This window comes from Gopherus flavomarginatus, chromosome 6 (genome assembly GCF_025201925.1).
Source record: "Gopherus flavomarginatus isolate rGopFla2 chromosome 6, rGopFla2.mat.asm, whole genome shotgun sequence".
Lineage (NCBI taxonomy): Eukaryota > Metazoa > Chordata > Testudines > Testudinidae > Gopherus > Gopherus flavomarginatus.
The window spans coordinates 95,336,451-95,359,885 of NC_066622.1; the positions used below are offsets into that span (position 1 = coordinate 95,336,451).

General features: G+C 44.0%; 2 protein-coding genes across 6 annotated transcripts in view; both read right to left on the bottom strand.

Moving 5' to 3' along the window:
- Positions 1–9,321, bottom strand: part of DNA2 (DNA replication helicase/nuclease 2) — a 44,769-nt gene extending 35,448 nt beyond the window's left edge. Inside the window, exons 1-2 of the mRNA XM_050959786.1 lie at positions 8,678–9,321; positions 7,450–7,629 (exon numbers count right to left, since the gene is read on the bottom strand). Coding sequence (XP_050815743.1) covers positions 7,450–7,629; positions 8,678–8,760 — 263 coding nt within the window. The 5' untranslated portion in view covers positions 8,761–9,321. The remainder of the gene's footprint in view (positions 1–7,449; positions 7,630–8,677) is intronic.
- A 4,883-nt stretch (positions 9,322–14,204) lies between these two features.
- SLC25A16 (solute carrier family 25 member 16) overlaps positions 14,205–23,435 on the bottom strand; it is a 37,601-nt gene continuing 28,370 nt past the window's right edge. For 4 of the 5 annotated variants that reach the window (XM_050959669.1, XM_050959673.1, XM_050959671.1 and 1 more), the window contains one exon: positions 14,205–16,067. In XM_050959669.1, the coding sequence (XP_050815626.1) occupies positions 15,911–16,067 (157 nt within the window). In that variant the 3' untranslated portion in view covers positions 14,205–15,910. The remainder of the gene's footprint in view (positions 16,068–23,435) is intronic. The other variant, XM_050959670.1, reaches the window with a different exon arrangement.

Below are 23,435 nucleotides of genomic sequence, written 5' to 3' on the forward strand. Positions count from 1 at the left end.
CGATTTCTTTCCCTTTTCTTTCATGTAGTAGGGAGAGAGAGTAAATTGACGAGCTATACCCTGAACCACGCCGGACAATGTGTTTGAACCTACAGGCATTGGGAGCTCAGCCAAGAATGCAAATACTTTTCGGAGACTGCTGGGGACTGTGGGATAGCTGGAGTCCTCAGTATCCCCTGCCTCCCTCCATGAGCGTCCATTTGATTCTTTGGCTTTCTGTTACGCTTGTCATGCAGCACTGTGTAGCCTGGAGATTTTTTTAAAACACTTTGGCATTTCGTCTTCTGTAACGGAGTTCTGATAGAACAGATTTGTTTTCCCATACAGCGATCAGATCCAGTATCTCTTGTACGGTCCATGCTGGAGCTCTTATTGGATTTGGGACTGCATCGCCACCCGTGCTGATCAGAGCTCTACGCTGGGCAAACAGGAAATGTAATTCAAAAGTTCGCGGGGCTTTTCCCGTTTACCTGGCCACTGCATCCGAGTTCAGATTGCTGTCCAGAGCGGTCACAGTGGTGCACTGTGAGATACCGCCCGGAGGCCAATACCGTCGATTTGCAGCCACACTAACCCTAATCCAATATGGTAATACCGATTTTAGCGCTACTCTTCTCGTTGGGGAGGAGTACAGAAACCGATTAAAAGAGCCCTTTATATCGACATAAAGGGCCTCGTAGTGTGGACGGGTGCACCGTTAAATCGGTTTAACACTGCTAAAATCGGTTTAAACGAATAGTGTAGACCAGGCCAGATTTCAAATAATTCAAACCCCACCAAGTAAAAGCAGTCTCACAAGCTAATCCAATATATTTTGCACTCAGATCTTGTACATGATCATGAACTTTGTACAGAACTGCATTTCTACTCATTTACAGTAATGTCAAATAGAATTATGCAAGATTTTTATCAGTTCTGTATAGCCTCATTTGAAAGTAAAATCTAAGAAGTTTTTAAGAAGAACTGCAGTAATGACTTGAGAATAGAACAGAATCAGGAAGACATTCTATCAGATTATCCAATGTAATAAGACATTTGAGAAGAAGTACTTGCCAGTGCCCCTTATAAATGCAATCAAACTCTGAAAATACGCCATCCCTACCAAGATTTAATTCTCTACCACAAACTTTCCTCTTCTTGAATGCCTGTCTTTAACTTATTTAAAGGATTGCTTTTTGGCACTGCCCTATCTTCATATAACTGAAGTTTGCCAACTGCTTTAGCATCTGCAGTAGAGCTCCCACAAACTGAGCCATGAAATCCAGAGGATAGAGATTCTGCATTAAACTAGTTCCGCTGTATTTTCCCCTAAACAGCTACTCTAAAATTTAACGATCTGAAATGAAACTAAGTTTATGACACTCTTACTGAGACTGTACATCCTGAAAAAGTGCAACCTACATACTTTACAGAATCAGTTTTCCTGGAAGTCATGTCACCTCAGGAAGCAAGAGATTCTTACATTCAAACTATGTTGCTTCCTTTGCCTACTAATTATTATCCTCTATAATTTGTCATATGCTCCTTTTCTGTTCAGTGGAGCTAAAGTTAACAGAGGTGTTTTAATCAGCTTGTGTAATACCCAATTCTGCAAGGACATCTCTGTATATTTGCATCACTTCAATTAGCTCAAACCTGGGACCAGTACTAACTGCTGCAATTAGCACCTCAAACATAAAACTACCCACTTACAATTTCATCATTTTGCATCTTTGTTAGAATATTACTAAGCCATGACAAAATTATTTGAAAACTGTAAAATAACAATATAATCGACATTTGATACCAGCAGCTCTCAAGATTAATAAATGGCACTAACGTTGATATTAAGTCAACTGTATTGAGATAATATACTCTGAATTTTGTTTTAATCTTGAAGACAGTAAAAAACAAAGGCTGTGGATTAATCGCAGTTAACTCATGCGATTAACTCAAAAAAAATTGTGATTAATCGCAGTTTTAATCGCACTGTTAAATAGAATACCAATTGAAATTTATTAAATATTTTTGGATGTTTTTGTACATTATCAAGTATATTGATTTCAATCACAATACTGAATACAAAGTGGACAGTGCTCACTTTACAGTGAAAATATTTGTAATAAAAATATAGAAAAGATAAAATAGTATTTGTCAAGTCACCTCATACAAGTACTATAGTGCAATCTATCATGAAAGATGAACTTACAAATGTAGAATTATGTACAAAAAATAACTGCATTCAAAAATAAAACACACAATGTAAAACTTTAGTGCCTACAAGTCCACTTAGTCTTACTTCTTGTTCAGCCAATTGCTCAGACAAGTAGTTTGTTTCCATTTGCAGGAGAAAATGCAGCCCACTTCTTGTTTCAATGTCACCTGAAAGTGAAAACAGATGTTTGTGTGGCACTGTTGTAGCCAGCATCGCAAGATATTTACGTGCCAGATGCACAAGGATTCATATGTCCCTTCATGCTTCAACTATCATTCCAGAGGACATGCATCCATGCTGATGATGGATTTTGTTCGATAATGATCCAAAACAGTAAGGACAGATGCATGTTCATTTTCATTATCTGAGTCAGATGCCACCAGCAGAAGGTTGATTTTCTTTTTTGGTGGTTCAGGTTCTGTAGTTTCTGCATCAAAATGTTGCTCTTTTAAGATTTCTGAAAGTATACGCCACACTTCATCTCTCAAATTTTGGAAGGCACTTCAGAGTCTGAAACCTTGGGTTGAGTGCTGTACCTATTTTTAGAAATCTCACACTGGTCTTTGTGTTTTGTCAAATCTGCAGTGAAAATGTTCTTAAAATGAACAACATGTGCTGGGTCCAAGACTCCTATAACATGAAATATATTTCATAAGGCAGGTAAAACAAAGTAGGAGACATACAATTCTCCCCCAAGGAGTTAAGTCACAAATTTAATTAACACATATTTTTAACAAATGTCCTCAGCATGGAAGCACTGGTGGCCAAAGCATGAAGGGGTAAATGTGCTTCTCGGCTCTATGAGCTAAGGGGCTTGGCTACATTGGAGAGTTGCAGCACTGGTGGTGGCTTTAAAGCGCTGCAACTTACTCACCATCCACACTTGCAAGGCACATACAGCGCTGCATCTCCCTGGCTACAGCGCTGCATGTACTCCACCTCTGCCTGGGGAATAACGATTGCAGAGCTGGTGATGCAGCGCTGCTCCGCCAGTGTGGCCACCAAAAGCGCTGTTATTGGCCTCCAGAGGTATCCCACAATGCCTGCTCAGCCACTCTGCTCATCAGTTCGAACTCTACTGCCCTGGCCTCAGGTGACCCGCCCTTTAAATGCCCCGGGAATTTTAAAAATCATCTTCCTCTTTGCTCAGCCAGGTGTGGAGTGCAATCAGTGAACCTTTCCAGGTGACCATGCCTCCACGCACCAAACGAGCCCCAGCATGGAGCAATGGTGAGTTGCTGGACCTCATCAGTGTTTGGGGGGAGGAAGCTGTGCAGTCACAGCTGCGCTCCAGCCGTAGGAATTACGATACCTATGGACAGATATCAAGGGCCATGCTGGAAAGGGGCCATGACCGGGACGCGGTGCAGTGCAGGGTTAAAGTGAAGGAGCTGCACAGTGCCTATTGCAAAGCCCGCAAGGGAAACCATCGCTCCAGCGCTTCCCCCACGACCTGCCGCTTTTACAAAGAGCTGGACGCGATACTTGGAGGTGACCCCACCGCCAATCCGAGGACCACGATGGATACTTCAGAGCGGGGGGTGGGAGGAAGGGGGGGAGGAGGAACCGAGAGTGAGGGTACTGGGGTGGGGGGAGACACCCCGGAGTCCCAGGAGACATGCAGCCAGGAGCTCTTCTCAAGCCAGGAGGAAGGTAGCCAGTCACAGCAGCCGCTACTTGGTGAAGGACAAGAGGAGGAGCGGGTTCCCGGTAAGCAGCTTTTATTTTCAGGATGGAAATGTTTCGGGAGAGGAGGGAGGGTTAGGGCTGCATGCATGCATGCCTTGATGTGGAATAGCCCATTGATGTGGTCTATCACGTCGCAGTAATCAGCCTTGGTAATCTCTTCAAAAGTTTCAGCCAGAGCGTGGGCAATGCGTTTGTGCAAGTTTACAGGGAGAGCCACCGTGGTCCTTGTCCCAGTCAGGCTAATGCGTCCGCGCCACTGTGCCACGAGGGGTGGGGGGACCATTGCTGCATGCAGGCAAGCTGCACAGGGGCCAGAGCGGAATCTGCATTGCTGTAGAAGACCCTCCCGCTCTTCCCAGGTGACCCGCAGCAGCGAGATCTTCGAGGATCAACTCCTGTGGAAAATGTTGGGAGAGTGTTCAGTGTAGGTGCCCCTTGCAGCTGTTTGCTTTCCCCAATGCACAGAAACCCCTGCACAGCCCTGAAGCAATCAGTCCCCCTTACTCACCATTTCGGGGCTCCTGTGGGTTGCGTGCGCTCTCTTTGGTATGGGAAAATTATGCTTAAGTGAAGACTGTAAACTCCTTCACTGTGTGGGAATAACTGTCTGAGATATAAACAATGCTGACTCTGTTAACTGTTGCCTTTTTTGCCTTTCCACGACCTTGACTTCTCGGCTGCCCGTGTTATCAACAGCTCAAAGACTCCAAAACCTGCGGAAGAAGCCGTGAAAAAGCAAAGACGTCCTGGGGAAAGGGAAAGCAGGATCTGCCAGAGAAACGCAGCGGCCAGGAAGAAAAGCACAAAGCAGCTGATAAGCATCCTGGCGTGGCAAGCGGACTCTATCCAGGTGCTTGTAGCCATGCAGGCAGAGCACTACCGCGCCGGCCCTCCCCCTTCCCAAAGCTCTTTCCCTTATGCCCCAATGTCAGCTCCAAACCCCTTTCCCCAGCATCCAGGTTCTTACCTCCACCAGCTGCATCCAACACTTGTACGTTCACCAACAGCCCTGAGAACTACGACCCTTACCCTCTGCACTCAACCCCCATCACCATGCAGTATAGGCATCCTGAAGTGCAGCAGTCATTGCACAGCACTCCAGACATGACATATTCAAACCTGTGACTGTACAGTTCCCCACCACACCCCCCTGCCCTTTTAGGTTCCCAAAATATTGTGTGTCTGTCAATAAAGTTATTTTCTTTTCAATAAATGAATTCTTGGCTGTGAAAACAGTCTTTATTATTGCAGAAAGTCAAAGATACCGTAGCCCAGGAAAGAAACAGGCACTGCAAATCAGCTTAGGAAAAACAGATTCCTACTAACATTGTAACCACTGCACTTCACTCCCGTGCAGGGCACCAAACATTACTGTTGGTTTTCAGCCTCAAATTCCTCCCTCAAGGCATTCCTAATCCTTGAAGCCCTGTGCTGGGCCACTCTAGTAGCCCTGCTCTCTGGCTGTGCAAATTCAGCCTCCAGGAGTTGAACCTCAGAGGCCCATTCCTGACTGAATGTTTCACCCTTCCCTTCACAAATATTATGGAGGGTGCAGCACGCAGATATAACCGCAGGGATGCTGCTTTCCCCCAAGTCTAGCTTCCCTTAGAGATCGTCAGCACCCTTTTAAATGGCCAAAAGCACACTCCACAGTTATTCTGCACCGGCTCAGCCCGTAGTTGAACCGGTCCTTGCTCCTGTCAAGCTTCCCTGTATACGGTTTCATGAGCCAAGGCATTAACGGGTAAGCGGGGTCTCCAAGGATCACAATGGACATTTCAAAGTCCCCTACTGTGATCTTCCGGTCTGGGAAAAAAGTCCCTTCCTGCAGCTTCCAGAACAGGCCAGTGTTCCGAAAGATGCGTGCATCATGCACCTTTCCAGGCCAGCCTGTGTTAATGTCAATGAAACGCCCACGGTGATCCACAAGCACCTGGAGAACCATAGAGAAATACCCCTTCCGATTAATGTACTCGGATGCTAGGTGGGGTGGTGCTACAATAGGAATATGCGTCCCATCTATCGCCCCTCCACAGTTAAGAAAACCCATTTGTGCAAAGCCATCCACAATGTCCTGCACGTTCCCCAGAGTCACGGTTCTTCTTAGCAGGATGCGATTAATGGCCCTGCAAACTTGCATCAAAACAATCCCAACAGTCGACTTTCCCACTCCAAACTGGTTCCCGACCGATCGGTAGTGGTCTGGAGTTGCCAGCTTCCAGATTGCAATAGCCACCCGCTTCTCCACCAGCAGGGCAGCTCTCAATCTCGTGTCCTTGAGCTGCAGGGTGGGGGCGAGCTCAGCACACAGTCCCATGAAAGTAGCTTTTCTCATCCGAAAGTTCTGCAGCCACTGCTCATCATCCCAGACTTCCATGACAATGTGATCCCACCACTCAGTTCTTGTTTCCCAAGCCCTAAAGCAGCGTTCCACGGTGCTGAGCGTTTCCGTGAAAGCCACAAGCAATGTCATGTCGTACGCATCAGGCGACTCGCTATCATCGTCGGACTCCTCATCACTTTGGAGCTTAAGGAATAGCTCAACTGCCAAACGTGATGTGCTGGCGAGACTCGTCAGCATATTCCTCAGCAGTTCGGGCTCCATTTCCCACAGAAATCGAGCTGCACAGAAACCGTTGGGAGAGTCACAATGGCGCCAAACGTGGACAGAAAAACAGGGACTGCTGGGATGTGAAGCGATGCATCACGGGGCATTGGGACAGGAAGCAGAATGACCCGCACCCTTCCGGCCCCTTCCCACAACCCGCGGCGCCAAAATGGGACGAGGTGCTCTGTGGGATAGCTGCCCACAATGCACCACTCCCAACAGCGCTGCAAATGCTGCAAATGTGGCCACACTGCAGTGCTGGTAGCCGCCAGTGTGACCACACTCCAGCGCTTTCCCTACACTGCTGTACGAAGACAGCTGTAACTCCCAGCGCTGCACACCTGCAAGTGTAGCCAAGCCCTAAGATGTGAAAAAATTATCTAAGTTATATCTGGCATGTAAATACCTTGTAATGCTGGCTACAAAAGTGCCATGCAAACACCTGTTCTCACTTTCAGATGACATTGTAAGCAAGAACCTGGCAGCATTATCTCCCGCAAATGTAAACAAACTTGTTTCTCTGAGCAATTAGCTGAACAAGAAGTAGGACTGAGTGGACTTGTAGGCGCTAAAGTTCTACATTGTTTTATTTTTGAATGCAGTTATTTTTTGTACATAATTGTCCATTTGTAAGGTCATCTTTCATGATAAAAGAGACTGCACTACAGTATTGTATGAGGTGAACTGAAAAATAGTATTTCTTTTGTTTTACAGTGCAAATATTTGTAATAAAAATATAAAATTAGCACTGTACACTTTGTATTGTGTTGTAATTGAAATTAATATATTTGAAAATGTAAAAAAATCCACAAATATTTAAATAAATAGTATTCCATTATTATCTCATTAGTTGACACCCCTATAAAAAACCCACCCACAAAGAGCATTCAGAAAACTAGTTCATAATCTAACATCATATCCCCATCACAGAAAATGTTTATATTTATATATCGGTTACCAGTCATTCCTTAGAATACACAGTTCTGTATCTTCAAGTGACTGAGCAGCTGTAATTGTCAGGTGTTTCTCAGGACCATCTTCATTTTTCTCTACTATGTTGATGCTTAATACACAGTATCTGTTGTTCAAACCTTTGCTGAGTGTTGTGTCACAGAAGTCAACTGCTCTCTTCTGAAAACTTAACAAATGGTTTCATTAATGCAATCAAATACACAGTGGTGTTTGGAGGCCATAGCCAGTCCATATTTAAGTCTGAAGCAAGATTCCTAATGTAAAACGAGTTTTCAATCCTCTGCCACATCCTATCCCAAGGTAGAGTTTTTCTGGGAAACCTGGCTGAAAAGGAGCTCTGGAGCCTACATCAACAATGCACTGGTCTAGGACAGTAGTTCTCAAACTATGAGTTGGGACCCCAAACTGGATCACAAACCCATTTTAATGGGGTCACCAGGGCTGGCTCAGACTTGCTGGGCAAAGCGTGGGGCTGAAGCCGAAGCCTGAGGGCTTCAGCACTAGGTGGCGACAGGGCTCACTTTACAAGCCCCCTGCCTGAGGCTGAAGCCCTTGGGCTTCAGCTTTGGAACCCCGCACCCCGCATCCCCAAGCAGCGGGCTCCAACTTTGGCCCCCCTCCTGGGGTCATGTAGTCATTTTCATTGTCAGAAGGGCATCACAGTGCAATGAAGTTTGAGAACCGCTAGCCTAGAAACTCCAAATTCAATTTGTTCCAAGGAGGTTTTTGTTTTGTTTGAAAGAGACTCCGTCCCACCCACCCCAAAGACAGACCGGGGAGCTCTGCAACGTGGCTTGCACCCACCCCTCTCCTCAGGACCGAGACGCGGCCTGCAAGCTGGGTCCAGGAAACAATACTCCTTAGTTCCTACCAGAGAACTGCATGTTGGGACCACCGACCTCACACGGCCACCAGCCACAGTGAAAAAGCTCAGGCTGCAATTACAGCTGCTTCCGAGCCGTTCCCCCAGCTCGGAATGACAGGCCCCGGCGCGGGGCCGGTGGCGCGGGGCCGGTCCCCCAGGGTCGGGGCTCTCGGCACACGGCGCGGGGATCCCCGGACAATCGGGACAAGCGGCGGAAAGGAGAAGTCGGTCGCCGCAGCGAGAGGACTGAGAGCGCCGGGGAGGCTGAGAAGGCGGCTGACTCTGAGTCCCGCTCCTATTTCGAACAACGCGCGCTGTGGCGGATCCCTCCCCCTCCCCCGGGCGGTACCTCTCCGGCTGGGCCAGCTCCTCACAGACGCTTTTCTCCATCGGCTCCTCTAGCACCCGCTGCTTTTCCCGCCCCAGCTCCATAGGGACGGCGAAAGCCGAGAGACCCGATACCGGGCGAAGAGGGGCGCCCAAGGGGAGTGGGCGTGGTCATGGAGACTCTCCCGTCTATGAATGAAAGTCCCGCCAGTTTGGAAGAGTTGCGCAGACTCAGTAACGCCGCGCTCAGCCCAGGGGCGGGACAGAACCTGCCCGCGTGCTGCAGGTTGGTGCAGGGCCCGGCGAGCGCGCGCGGCGCTCAGCCAACGGAAGGCCGGTCAGCGCAGCCAGCAGCTCGCGTCGCTCCCAGGTAGCAGGACGTGGCGCTTTGTCCCGAGTGCTTCAGACGTGGGGGAGCGCGACGTTAGCCCAGCTAACGTTTTGGAAAGTGCCGTGTGACTTTCAAGGGCCACTGCGCCATCCCAACACTTCTGCTCAGCCAGCGCCTGGCCCCAGGCTGCTACTGCCAGCTTGGCTGTAGGGCAGCTGAACATGTGGTACTGGTACCCGCCCCTTGCTGGTGTTAGCCCTTTCCTAATGATTCCCAAAACTATTAGCTTTTTTTGACTGTCACTTCATAATCTTCTTCCTAGCATAAGTAGTTAAGAAAAGTCCCTTTTTAGGCCAAAGATTTCTCTCGATGTCTTTGCTTCAAAACCTTGAGTGTTGATTTCAGGGAAGCAGTCTCAAACATCTGACACTGCATGGTAATGGAAAGTGTCCCCTTTATTTCTGTGGCAAATGAGGGAGAAAAAGGGAATTTTTTTTATGTACATCATGTGCACCTCAGTTCGTATATTTGATACCTTACCTAGCTGCAAGGAGTCAAATCAAAGAAACTTGTAAGAGTGGAAACCGCAGCAAAGATAAGGTACTGTACTTAAAAAAAAAAAAAAAAAAGTATCAAAGGTACCCAAAGAAACAATAGGGAAACTATTAATTGGGGAACACGCACCTGCCTAGCTCCAGCTGGGCTAACTGAGATTATTCTTGCCAGGTCCAAATCTCAAATCCAAGGATCACTTAAACCAAATCCCCAGCCCAGGAAGGAAGGGGGCCTTAAGTAGATAGCAACAGGCGGAGATCAGTCTCTGAAGGTAAAATAGATAGCATGCTAGAGGGGTTGTCTCTCACTCCTAGTCCAGGGTAAGGGATGTCTGAGCAGAGTGCAATTTACCCAACACTTCCAAGGGAAAAATAGCATAGGCAAGAACCAGACTTTCCTTGTTTTTTTCCCTGTTTGCTATGTACTTTTGGGTGAATAAGCTATGTTTGTTTTGATAAAATTGTGTTATGTCACTTTAGTCAGTCATGGGTCACACACTGGCAGAAAGAAATTTTCTTGTTAATAAGTACAATTGGGCCCATTCTGGTTACACAGTTGGGAATAGGCGGGGTGCAACCCAGAGATCAGTCCAAAGGTGGTTGGATCCTGAGAGAGATAAAGGAAGCCAAGCTTATCACCTGAAGGGTGCACGCAGGAGGACTAAAAGGGCTCTAAAGTACAGCTCATCCTGCAACAGTGATCATTTCAATCTGGCAGAATCTAAGCAGTGAGCTAACAATTCATGTCTCATTATCCCCTGCCCTTTTCCTTTCTCTAATGTAATATATGGCAGATGGTTGGAAATAGAACATAACTTTTTTCAATTTGTTTTGAAAATAAGTGTAAAGCTGTGTGGACTACATTAAATTACACATCAGAGCTGCCTCAAGCTCCACCGAAGAGAGATATGGACAACTGCTGTGGGGTTAACTTTAATTCACTTTTTTCAAAATAGTGAATTAAAGTTAAGTATCAAATATCAATGGAAAAATCTTCTGTGGTGTGTTTGTATGTTTCTTATTGTACAATATCAGAACTGGTTATTATGGCATTGAATAGGCTATATTTTTACATATTTTTAGTGTGTGCATGGTTTACTTGGAATTTTGATTTAAGCTGTGTTTGACAAATATGGAATAGGGACACTCTGACCAAAAAAAAAAAAAATCTAAGATTTACATGCAAGGTGAATGCATAGTGGAAGTGGGAATTAGTCTAATCTGTATGTGATGTGGCCATGACTTTGCTAAAAAGCTATATGAAAACAATTCTAAACTTAGGGCACCCCACTACAGCTACTTTTTCACCATCATAAATTCAAAGAAAAGTGTGAAATAAGTTGCTTATTTTTTTTTAAACAGCAAACTCTAAAAATAGGGCTGTTGATTAATCGCAGTTAACTCGTGATTAACTAAAAAAAGTAATTGCAATTAATCACAGTTTTAATAGCATGGTTAAACAATAGAAAACCAATTGAAATTTATTAAATATTTTTGGATGTTTTTCTACATTTTCAAATATATTGATTTCAATTACAACACAGTATACAAAGTGTAGTGTTAACTTTATATTCTTATTACAAATATCTGCACTGTAAAAATGATAACAAATTGTATTTTTAATTCACTTCATAAGTACTGTAGTGCAGTATCTAGCGTGAAAGTGCAGCTTACAAATGTAGATTGTTTGTTATATAACTGCACTCAAAAACGAAACAATATAAAACTTTAGAGCCCACAAGCCCACTCAGTCCTACTTCTTCCTCATCCGATCGCTAAGACAAACAAGTTTGCTTACCTTTACGGGAGATAATGCTGCCCGCTTCTTATTTACAACGTCATCAGAAAGTGAGAAGCGTTCACATGGCACTTTTGTAGCCAGCATTGTGAAGTATTTAACGTGCCAGATAGCATGAAGGGGCATAGGAACGCTTAGCCTTTGGCCATCATTCCAGAGGAAATGCTTCCATGCTGATGGGGCTCGTTAAAAAAATTTGTTGATTAAATTTGTGACTAAACTCCTTGAGGGAGAACTGTATCTCTCTTGCTCTGTTTTACCCGCATTCTGCCATATATTTAATGTTACAGCAGTCTCAGATGACCCACCACATGTTCGTTTTAAGAACATTTTCACTGCAGATTTTACAAAAAGCAAAGAAGGTACCAATGTGAGATTTCTAAAAATAGCTATAGCATTCGACCCAAGGTTTAAGAATCTGAGGTGCCATCCAAAATCTAAGAGGGACAAAGTGTGGAGCAATCTTTCAGAAGTCTTAAAAGAGCAACGCTCTGATGCGGAAACTACAGAACACAAACCACCAAAAAAGAAAATCAGCTTTCTGCTGGTGCCACCTGACTCAGATGATGAAAATGAACATGCTGCAGTCTGCACTACTGTGGATCGTTATTAAGCAGAACCCATCATCAGCCTGGAAATATCCTCTGGAATGGTGGTTGAAGCATGAAGGGACATATGAATCTTTGGCACATCTGGCACAAAAATATCTTGCAATGCTGGCTACAAAAGTGCCATGCGAACGCTTGTTCACACTTTTAGCTGACACTGTAAACAAGACGCAGGCAGAATCATCTCCTGCAAATTGTATCCAAACTTGTTTGTCTGAGCAACTGGCTGAACAAGTAGGACTGAGTGGACTTGTAGGCTCAAAAATAAAAATGTAAAACTTTAGAATGCAGTTATTTTTTGTACATAATTCTACATTTGTAAATTCAACTTTCATGATAAAGAGATTGCACTACAGTACTTATTAGGTGAATTGAAAAATATTATTTCTTTTGTTTTTTTACAGAGTAAATATTTGTAATAAAAAATAAATATACTTTCTATTCTGTGTTGTAATTGAAATCAATCTATTTGAAAATGTAGAAAACATCCAAAAATATTTAAATTTATTATTAACAGTGCGGTTAATTGTGATTAATTTTTTAATCACACAATCACAATTATTTTTTTTAATTGCCTGAAAGCCCTACTAGAAAAATCAAACTTTCTATCACATTTTCCTTTGCTGAGCATGTAAAGAGAAAAATATGAAAGCATGTGGCTGATTTGACTAAGGTAGTGATGGGACCTTGGTTGGAGCCAACTGATCTGCTCTTCAACTCTCTTTGGCTGAGAGTGAAGCCCAGATCACAGAATGATACAGGGGTTGGGGAGAGGAAGGAAGACAAAGACACAGAAATTTAGGGAAAAGAGGGACTCAACTCTCCTAAAGAAAAATAGAAATATCTTTTTAGGGCAGGGGATGATAGGGAATGGAATAGGCAATGGACTCAATTCTCTTTCACACTTAAGTTTGTATAATTTTCCTCCTGCTCTCTCTCACTGGTTTAGCATTCATAACTGACTCCTTATTTTAGCTGCATATGGGAGACTAACCTATTCAGAAAAGGTGGGGGGGGGAGAGTTGAAAGAGAGAAACTCAGGCACTTAGAAAAATTCAAATCCCCCCCAACCTAACCTATCTTCTAGACAACAATACATTTCCTTAAAAAGTTGGGATTATTGGGTTAGCAAGACAAACCAGTTTTTTAATAAGTTTTGTTTTAAAAACTATAAATACATTTTAAAAGCGTATTTTTATTCTGAAAAGTGAAACAGCAAAAATGGCACTCTCTTTATATTCATTCACAGTCATAGCTGCTTGTTTTAGTAACAGTTTTTACCGCTTTTCACGCCTGTTAACCCAGCATAGCCAAGACAACTAAGTTAGATGCAAAAAAGCAGTAGCAGCAAGACAAGAGATGGGCAGCAAGGCATCTCTTCACAGGAGTCAGGCAGCACTCCTTCCCTTCCCCCAGCGAAGGGGCTGGAATTGAACCTATCTGAACGCACCATTGGACTCTGTAACTTTGCTAACCTTTGACAAAAAACTGAGGTGCAGTAGAGGGATGGGGGGAAATGGTGTGTTAAAGTCCAATGGACTTTCACACTGGAAGGTGAGGAAACTGAATTAAAGGACTACTGCCCAAGATACTGTGGGGTGCGTGTTTTAATTATTTGCATACTTTTAAGTCAATGTTCCTGTGCTCTGTTCCCTCTGCCCTTAATACAAGTTTTCTTTGTTTTATACACAAACTTAGTGCTTGCGATAAGTGGGAAAGTATTGCCTATTAAGGGCGCCACAAGGAAGTATATAGTTTTCCCAGATTTCTGGGTGTGGGCTCAGGTCAGTTTTGTTTTGTAATTTTAAAAGGAAACCTTAGACACTGAACGTGGCCCTTGTTGCTATTGACAATACCTGAGAGTAAGGTTATCGTTTTGTGTCGGATTCTATTCCATTTTGTGCAGCAGGACTGTTTAAATTCTAATTATACCTGTGCAAACCCACAGAAGACAACAGGGCTTCACATGTGTTATTAAAGACAGAATTTAGCCTGCAAAACCTTTATTACTGCTGTGATACTAAAAGGGAAGAGAACTAAGCTTGAATCCTGGAGCCCCACTGACAAAGCTTGCAAGACTGAGTTAAAAACCAACAAAAAAAAAAAAAAAGAATCTCACAATGCTGTTTTTGCAGAGTTCTTCTTCAGACTACAATTGCAATTTAAGTCTACACATATACTTAGAAGGATCTCTTCAAGATCACAAATCACTAACACAATTAATTCTCCTTTAAATAAAATTAAGTCAGACCAAAATCTTAACTGTAGTCACTTTTAAGCAAGTATGACAATTTTATTTATGTTTACCTACAAGGGGAAATATAGTATAATTCCAGAAACATGCATTTCTGTTGTCTGCAATATTTACAAATCGTATAAAGATATTTCATTGTTATTCAAGGTTTTTTTTAATAAAATAAATTCAAATACATCTCATTCTCTGCCAGTAACACGTAAATATCAAAAGAAATATATATATTTTAATAAACTGAAAAAATTCCAACCACAAAAGTTATTCTTGATCTATAAACTCAAATTCTAGGTTGTGGCCTTGTCATCAAAAATAAGTGATATTGATCATGAAATCACTAGTTTAGTTAATATATCCATTACCAGAACATCACTCAAAATATTTACAATCAATAAATAAACTTACATTACTTAAAGTAAATGACTGAAAGAATAATTATTCTAGTTTTACAGTTTCTTCAGCTAAGAAGGAGTTGTTTAAATTGAAATTGTATCAGTGTAGATCATGTATGAGCAGATCTGTTAAGTCATTTCCTACCTCAAGAAGAGCAGCAACTGTAGCAGAAAAAAAAAAATCAGGGTAATAGTATACTGCACAGCCAGCATAGTGCACGTACCCATTTTATATATTCATACTATAACTGTCCACAGTTGTAAACAAGCTCCAGTATAGCCTTTATTTTCCCCTTCCCCAAAAAGTGTGCACATGGTCCAGACACATAAATGCTGCAGCATACACAATCTTGTCCCTGCTTTCTCCTACCTCATAACACAAAGACAAATATGTATTTAGGGGCTAATGTGACACGGTGTAGAGTGCCCTCAACTCTCAGAAAATTGACTTGAGGGCATTCAACACCTTACAAAATGGTATGCAATATCTTGCAGGATTGGGCCCAGAGATCTGTCTAATGTGTTATTGTAATGTAGGAATTTTCATTTATCAGATCCTATTTTAAGTTAATAGCATACTTAGTAATAGCATTGTTTTTAAAAGATAACAAGCAAAGTTATTGACTTCCAAAATCACAAGATTCTGTTTTTAAATGAATCTCATTACTAGTATTTATTTTAACAGTTGAAGGAGTTTCATGTCTTGAAATGTTTATCAATCAGAAGATACAGAACATTAATTTATTTAACTGTACACAAACAATTCATATGCAATAAAATAGAGCAACCCTTAGATTGTGGGCGACCAAGTTCTACTTTTACAGAATCTCACAAGCAAGTGAAAATTAGGTTAATTTTATTCAAGTTAATTTAATCTTATTTATTTATTTAAGAAAATTAGATGTTTAAATTCTGGGTTAACAAGTAATACAATGATAAATAATATTGAAATCCTGGAATGACATCATAAAGCTAAACATCAGACAGTTTGAAACCCGTATCAAAATCTAGTTCCTTTCCATGTAACTGTGACGGTTGTAAATTATATAATGTATTCGTATTAACGTAATGAAGCCTACAGGTACAAGTGCAAAGAGTTGGTTATAGCAAGCTAATGTCCATGTTAAGCAATTTCCTGTTCTGACTCCAAAAGGTTCTATTACCCCATGCATTTTTTTTTATTTTTTTGTTGGCAAATAAAATTAAGTACTAAAACTCCAATAGTTCACAGTGAGATTAAATTTCCCATTTCAAGTAATTTACTCACAAACATAACATGAAGACGGATACTGTAGTTTTTCAGTGAAGTTTAAGAAAAAATTTAGTTGAGGTGCAACAACTGTCTCATAAACTCATATGTGGTAAAAGCCACAGCCTGGGACGGTATACAACGAATATAATTCAGAGATAAACCACGGTATAATCCTCTTCGTAGTCCATGGTTCCTATATACATACTTCAGTGTCTGCACCATAGTACTGAAAAGATAAAAAGAATCCAAGCCCTTATGCAATACATAGATTTAATATTGAAAATCATTATCTAAAATACAAGGCATTTCATGTTACCTTTTTTTTTTTTTTTTTAAAAGGGATAGCTAATGAAAGTCATGTGACCACTCAAGCTATCTGAGCTTCTCAACGGTTTCTCTGGTTTCAGAGTAGCAGCCGTGTTAGTCTGAATCCACAAAAAGAACAAGAATACATGTGGTACCTTAGAGACTAACAAATTTATCTCAGCATGAGCTTTCGTGAGCTACACGAGATGCACAGAATGGAACACACAGGCAGAAGATATTTATACATACAGAGAACATGAAAAAATGGAAGTATGCATACCAACAGGAAGAGTCTAATCAACTGAGATGAGCTATCATCAGCAGGGGAAAAAAAAACTTTTGAAGTGATAATTAAGATGACCCATAGAAGGTGTGAGGAGAACCTAACATATGGAAATAGATTCAATTAGTGTAATGACCCAGCCATTCCCAGTCTCTGTTAAGGCCTGAGTTAATTGTGTCTAATTTGCATATTAATTCGAGTTCAGCAGTCTCTCTTTGGAGTCTGTTTTTGAAGTTTTTTTGTTGCAAAACTGCCACCTGTTATCCTCACAGTGCCACTGTGAGGTATGTAAGCGTTACCCTATTTTACAAATGAGGAGTTAAGGCAGAGAAAAATTAAAGGCTTGTCTACACAAGTGCATCTCAAAGTGCACTGTAGAACTTTGTGCATGCTAACAAGGTCCACATGACCAGTTAATACATGGCAAGCTGGTGTGTTGCAGATTTTTGCCTAGCTTGCTGCATGCTAACTCTCTGTGCAGACAAGCCCTAACTGATGTCACACAGGAAATCTGTAGCCGAGCCATGATTAGAACGCAGATCTGAGCCTCAGTCCCCGTGCCTTAGTGTGTGTTTGTGGTGGGCTTGCTGCTTGACTGAAATATTCCGTGTGGTCTTTTTGTTTCAGGGCCTGTGTGCTTAGCCTAGCGGCCTTCTAAGCAAGGCTGAGAGCTTCTTAACCCGGCTTTGATCCCTAAGCCCTTCAGCACGCATCAACCCTTAACCAGGGGGTGGGGCTACTCAGGAAGACCAGGGCTTTAAAAAGCCCACTCCTAAACGACCAGAGGAGCTAGTGAACAGGAGTGGATAACAGGGGAGTTTTGCGAGGGAGTTTAAAGGGAGACTATGAGGTGGTGCTCGATACACTTAACATTCTTTAAACTTAAAGCCAAAAACACCCCCTGATAAAAACAAAACAACAACAAAGGAACAAGTTGCAGGAGTAAAAAGGGAATGCAGGCAGAAGTCCAGCAACAAAGTGGGGGCTATCCAGTTTATGGGCAGGTGGTGTATCTGTGCATTCGGTGAAAGGAGCTCCTGGCCCTCAGAGACCGTGTACAGACTTTGGAGACCAGTGGTTGAACTGGAGGAGCTTAGGGAGACACAGAGGTACATATATGAGACTTTCTGGGACAGAGTAGAACAGTCCCACCCTTGGTTTGACACCCTCGGTGCTGTTGAGGCGGATGAAAGTCTCAGGGAAGAGAACATCCAACTGGAGCAGAGGGAAACGATCCCACAGTTGGGATCCTCCTGCCAGATGATATCATTGTATCCTCTTGCAATGAGGATACCTCTCTTGGTGAGGGAACTCCAGTTATGGGGAAGAGACAGGTAATAATAATGGGGATTCAATCATTAAAAACACAGATAGCTCAGTCTGCAATGACCAGGAAAACCTACTAGAATTCTTTGAGGGGGTCAATAAGCATGTGGACAAGGGGGATCCAGTGGATATAGTGTACTTAGATTTTCAGAAAACCTTGACAAGGTCCCTCACCAAAGGCTCTTAAGCAAAGTAAGCTGTCATGGAATAAGAGGGAAGGTCCTCTCATAGACTGGTAACTGGTTAAAAGATAGGAAACAAAGGATAGGAATAAATGGTCAGTTTTCAGAATGGAGAGGGGTAAATAGTTGTGTCCCCCAGAGGTCTCAGCTGGGACCAGACCTGTTCAACGTATTTATAAATAATCTGGAAAAAGGGGTAAACAGTGAGGTGGCAAAATTTGCGGATGATACAAAACTACTCCAGATAGTTAAGTCCCAAGCAGACTGCAAAGAGATACAAAAGGATCTCTCAAAACTGGATGACTAGGCAACAAACTCTCAGATGAAATTCAATGTTGACAATTGCAAAGTAATACAATCCCAACTATACATATACGATGGGGGTCTAAATTAGCTGTTACCACTCAAGAAAGATCTTGGAGTCACTGAAAACATCTACTCAATGTGCAGCGGCAGTCCAAATAGTGAACAGAATATTGGGAATCATTAAGAAAGGGATAGATAAGACAGAAAATATCATATTGTCTCTATATAAATCCACGGTATGCCCACATCTTGAATAGTGTGTGCAGATGTGGTCGCCCATGTAATAACCTTAGTCCCAGATTTGGACCTTAGCGTCCAAAATATGGGGGTTAGCATGAAAAACCTCCAAGCTTAGTTACCAGCTTGGACCTGGTACCTGCTGCCACCACCCAAAAAATTAGAGTGTTTTGGGGCACTCTGGTCCCTCTGAAAAAACTTCCCTGGGGACCCCAAGACCCAAATCCCTTGAGTCTCACAACAAAGGGAAATAATCCTTTTTCCCTTCCCCCCTCCAGGTGCTCCTGGAGAGATACACAGACACCAGCTCTGTGAATCCAAACAGAGTGAATCTCCCTCTCTGTTCCCAATCCTGGAAACAAAAAGTACTTTCCTATTCCCCCAGAGGGAATGCAACATCGGGCTAGCAATCCAACACACAGATCTCCCCTTGATTTCTTCCTCCCACCAATTCCCTGGTGAGTACAGACTCAATTTCCCTGAAGTAAAGAAAAACTCCAACAGGTCTTAAAAGAAAGCTTTATATAAAAAGAAAGAAAAATACCTACAAATGTTCTCTCTGTATTAGATGATACAACACAGGGTTAATTGCTTAAAAGAATATTGAATAAACAGCCTTATTCAAAAAGAATACAAATCAAAGCCCTCCAGCACTTATATTCATGCAAATACCAAAGAAAAGAAACCATATAACTTACTACCTGATCTCTTTGTCCTTACACTTAGAAACAGAAGATTAGAAAATAGAACTACTTCTCCAAAGCTCAGAGAAAGCAGGCAGCCCGAAAAACAAAGACCTCAGACACACAATTCCCCCCACCCAAAGTTGAAAAAATCCGGTTTCCTGATTGGTCCTCTGGTCAGGTGCTCCAGGTGAAAGAGACATTAACCCTTAGCTATCTGTTTATGACACGCCCCCCAAATTGCAGACAGTGGGGAAGCTCACTGGCGGCGATTTCCTTCTAGAACTTGAAAAGAAACAGATTAATACAACACATGCACCTTTACATATACTACTAAGTATATAACTAACAGACTTTTACATTTTAAGAACACTTTTTAACTACTGAATTTTGGGAAACTTTCACGGGAGAGTGCATTAGCAACTTTATTAGAAGCTCCTGTGATGTGTTGAATTTCAAAATTAAAATTTTGGAGAGCTAAACTCCAACGAAGAAGTTTCTTGTTGTTCCCCTTGGCAGTATGAAGCCACTTTAGTGCAGCATGGTCAGTTTGTAGTTGGAACCGCCGTCCCCAAACATATGGGCGTAGCTTTTCCAGGGCGTACACAATGGCATAGCATTCCTTTTTACTGACTGACCAGTGACTTTTCCTCTCAGACAGTTTTTTGCTGAGAAACACGACAGGATGGAAGTTGTGATCTGTTGCTTCCTGCATGAGCACCGCTCCTATACCACGCTTAGATGCATCTGTGGTTACTAGGAATGGCTTGTCAAAATCCGGAGCCCTGAGCACAGGGTCAGACATGAGCGTCGCCTTAAGCTGGGTAAAGGCCTTTTGACACTTATCAGTCCACTTAACGGCATTTGGCTGGGTCTTTTTGGTCAGGTCGGTCAATGGGGCAGCGATTTGGCTGTAGTGGGGTACAAATCGCCTGTAGTATCCGGCCAAGCCTAAGAAGGATTGGACCTGCTTCTTGGACCGTGGGACAGGCCACTTTTGGATAGCATCCACCTTGGCCTGTAGGGGGTTTATGGTTCCTCGACCCACCTGGTGTCCCAGGTAAGTTACTTTGTTTTGGCCTATTTGACACTTTTTGGCCTTAACAGTTAGTTCTGCCTGCCTGATGCGCTCAAAGACCTTTTCCAGGTGTAGTAGGTGTTTGGGCCAGGAGTCTGAAAAAATGGCCACATCATCGAGGTAGGCAACTGCAAATTCTCCCAGTCCAGCTAGTAGACCATCTACCAGCCTCTGGAAGGTGGCGGGTGCATTTCGAAGGCCGAAAGGAAGGACATTGAATTCATACACCCCCGCATGGGTGACGAATGCTGACCTCTCCTTGGCAGGTTCATCTAGCGGTACTTGCCAGTACCCCTTGGTTAAGTCTATTGTAGAGATGAACTGGGCACGTCCCAACTTCTCCAATAGCTTATCGGTGCGTGGCATTGGATAGTTGTCCGGACGAGTTACAGCATTTAGCTTACGGTAGTCCACGCAAAAGCGTATTTCCCCATCTGGTTTGGGTACCAGAACCACTGGAGATGCCCATGCACTGGTAGATGAGCGGATTATACCCATCTGTAGCATGTTCTGGATCTCCCGTTCTATAGCAGCTTGGGCATGAGGAGACACTCGGTAGGGTGGGGTTCTGATTGGGTGAGCATTACCTGTATCAATGGAGTGGTATGCCCGTTCAGTTCGTCCTGGGGTGGCTGAGAACAATGGGGCGAAGCTAGTGCACAGCTCCTTGATTTGTTGCCGCTGCAGACGTTCCAGGGTGGTTGAGAGGTTCACCTCTTCCACGCCACCGTCTTTTTTCCCGTCGTAGTAGACACCGTCAGGCCACTCAGCATCCTCTCCCTGGACTGTAAACTGACAAACCTGTAAGTCTCTGGAATAGAAAGGCTTGAGAGAATTAACATGGTACACTTTAGGCTTTAGTGAGGAATTGGGAAATGCTATGAGGTAGTTTACAGCTCCCAGGCGCTCTTGGACCGTGAATGGCCCTTCCCATGATGCTTCCATCTTATGGGCCTTTTGCGCCTTCAAGACCATAACCTGGTCTCCTACCGTGAAGGAACGTTCTCTGGCATGTCTGTCATACCAGGCCTTTTGCTCTTCTTGAGCATCCTTTAGGTTCTCTGTAGCAAGGGCTAAAGAGTGTCGGAGGGTGCTTTGTAGGTTGCTTACAAAGTCCAGAATGTTAGTTCCTGGAGAAGGCGTAAACCCCTCCCATTGCTGCTTCACCAACTGTAATGGCCCCTTAACCTCGTGACCATACACAAGTTCAAATGGTGAAAACCCTAAACTGGGATGTGGTACAGCCCTGTAGGCAAACAGCAACTGCTGCAACACTAGGTCCCAATTATTGGAGAATTCGTTGATGAATTTTCGTATCATGGCCCCCAAAGTTCCACTGAACCTTTCCACCAGGCCATTGGTTTGATGGTGGTACGGGGTGGCAACCAAGTGATTCACCCCATGAGTTTCCCACAGTTTTTCCATGGTCCCTGCCAGGAAATTAGACCCTGAATCTGTAAGGATGTCAGAGGGCCAACCTACCCTGGCAAAGATGTCTGTTAGGGCCAGGCACACAGTGTTAGCCCGGGTGTTGCCTAGAGCTACTGCTTTTGGCCATCGGGTAGCAAAGTTCACTGAAGTCAGTACGTACTGCTTTCCTCTGGGCGTCTTTTTCGGGAAAGGGCCCAGAATATCCACAGCTACTCGCTGAAATGGGACCTCAATTATGGGGAGTGGCTGGAGAGGGGCCTTGACCTGGTCTTGAGGCTTTCCCACTCTTTGGCATACCTCACAAGACCGGACATACTTGGCAACGTCCTTGCCCATCCCCTCCCAGTGGAAGGACTTCCCCAACCGGTCCTTGGTTCTGTTCACCCCAGCATGGCCACTGGGATGATCATGGGCTAAGCTTAAGAGCTTCCCCCAGTACTTAGTTGGAACCACCAACTGTTTTTGCGGCTGCCATTCTTCACGGTGTCCACCAGAAAGAATTTCCTTGTATAAAAGTCCTTGGTCTATAACAAACCGGGATCGATTAGAAGAGCTGAGAGGCGGTGGGGTGCTCCGTGCCGCCGCCCACGCTTTCTGAAGGCTGTCATCTGCTTCCTGCTCAGTCTGGAACTGTTCCCTTGAGGCTGGGGTCACCAGTTCTTCCTCAGACTGTGGACTTGGGCTTGGTCCCTCTGGAAGCGATGTAGGTGATGGGGTTGTTTCCGTTGCTGGTGAACCGCTCTCCGCTGGTGCACCTGAGGGTATTTCAGGCTCTGGCTGAGCCTTTTGGGTATGGCTGTCTGTTGCTTCTGCCAGTTTTAGCTCGCTGGCGCCCCCTGGCGTTGAGTTTGAAGATGGGGTTGCACTTGCTGGTGCTGGTTGCTGTTCCAGTTCCGGGCCTGGGACTGGAGATGCTGTGGCTGTTTCAGTGGTAGGCATGGAATCCGGGTCCACTACCTCTGTCTGGGTCTCTGGTAACACAGACGGGGCGTCTGTGGACGGCTCAGGAACAGGAATGGGTCTGGAAGCTTGCCTGGTTTGGCTACGTGTAACCATTCCCACTCTCTTGGCCCGCCTCACCTGGTTGGCCAAGTCTTCCCCCAGTAGCATGGGGATAGGATAATTGTCATAGACTGCAAAAGTCCACATTCCTGACCAGCCTTTGTACTGGACAGGCAGTTGAGCTGTAGGCAAGTCTACAGCTTGTGACATGAAGGGGTAAATTGTAACTTTGGCCTTTGGGTTGATGAATTTGGGGTCAACGAAGGATTGGTGGATAGCTGACACTTGTGCCCCCGTGTCTCTCCACGCAGTAACCTTCTTTCCGCCCACTCTCAAATTTTCCCTTCGCTCCAAGGGTATTTGAGAGGCATCCGGGCCTGGGGATCTTTGGTGTGATGGTGGTGTAATGAATTGCACTCGCATGGTGTTCTTGGGACACTTGGCCTTGATATGTCCCAGTTCATTACACTTAAAGCATCTTCCATCTGATGGGTCACTGGGCCGAGGTGAGTTACTGGAGACTGGTGAGGTTGAAGGGTAGGGTATCTGTGGCTTTACTTGGGTGGTATGTGGGGTCTTTGGCTGTCCTCGGTTGTAGGGTTTATGGTCTGTGTGCCCCCTGGGGTAATCGTTCCCCTTGACAGTAGCTTTTTTGCTTTCTGCCAGTTCCATCCATTTGGCTCCAATCTCCCCCGCCTCAACGATATCTTTGGGATTTCCATCTTGTATGTACCGTGTGATGTCTTCAGGAACACCATCC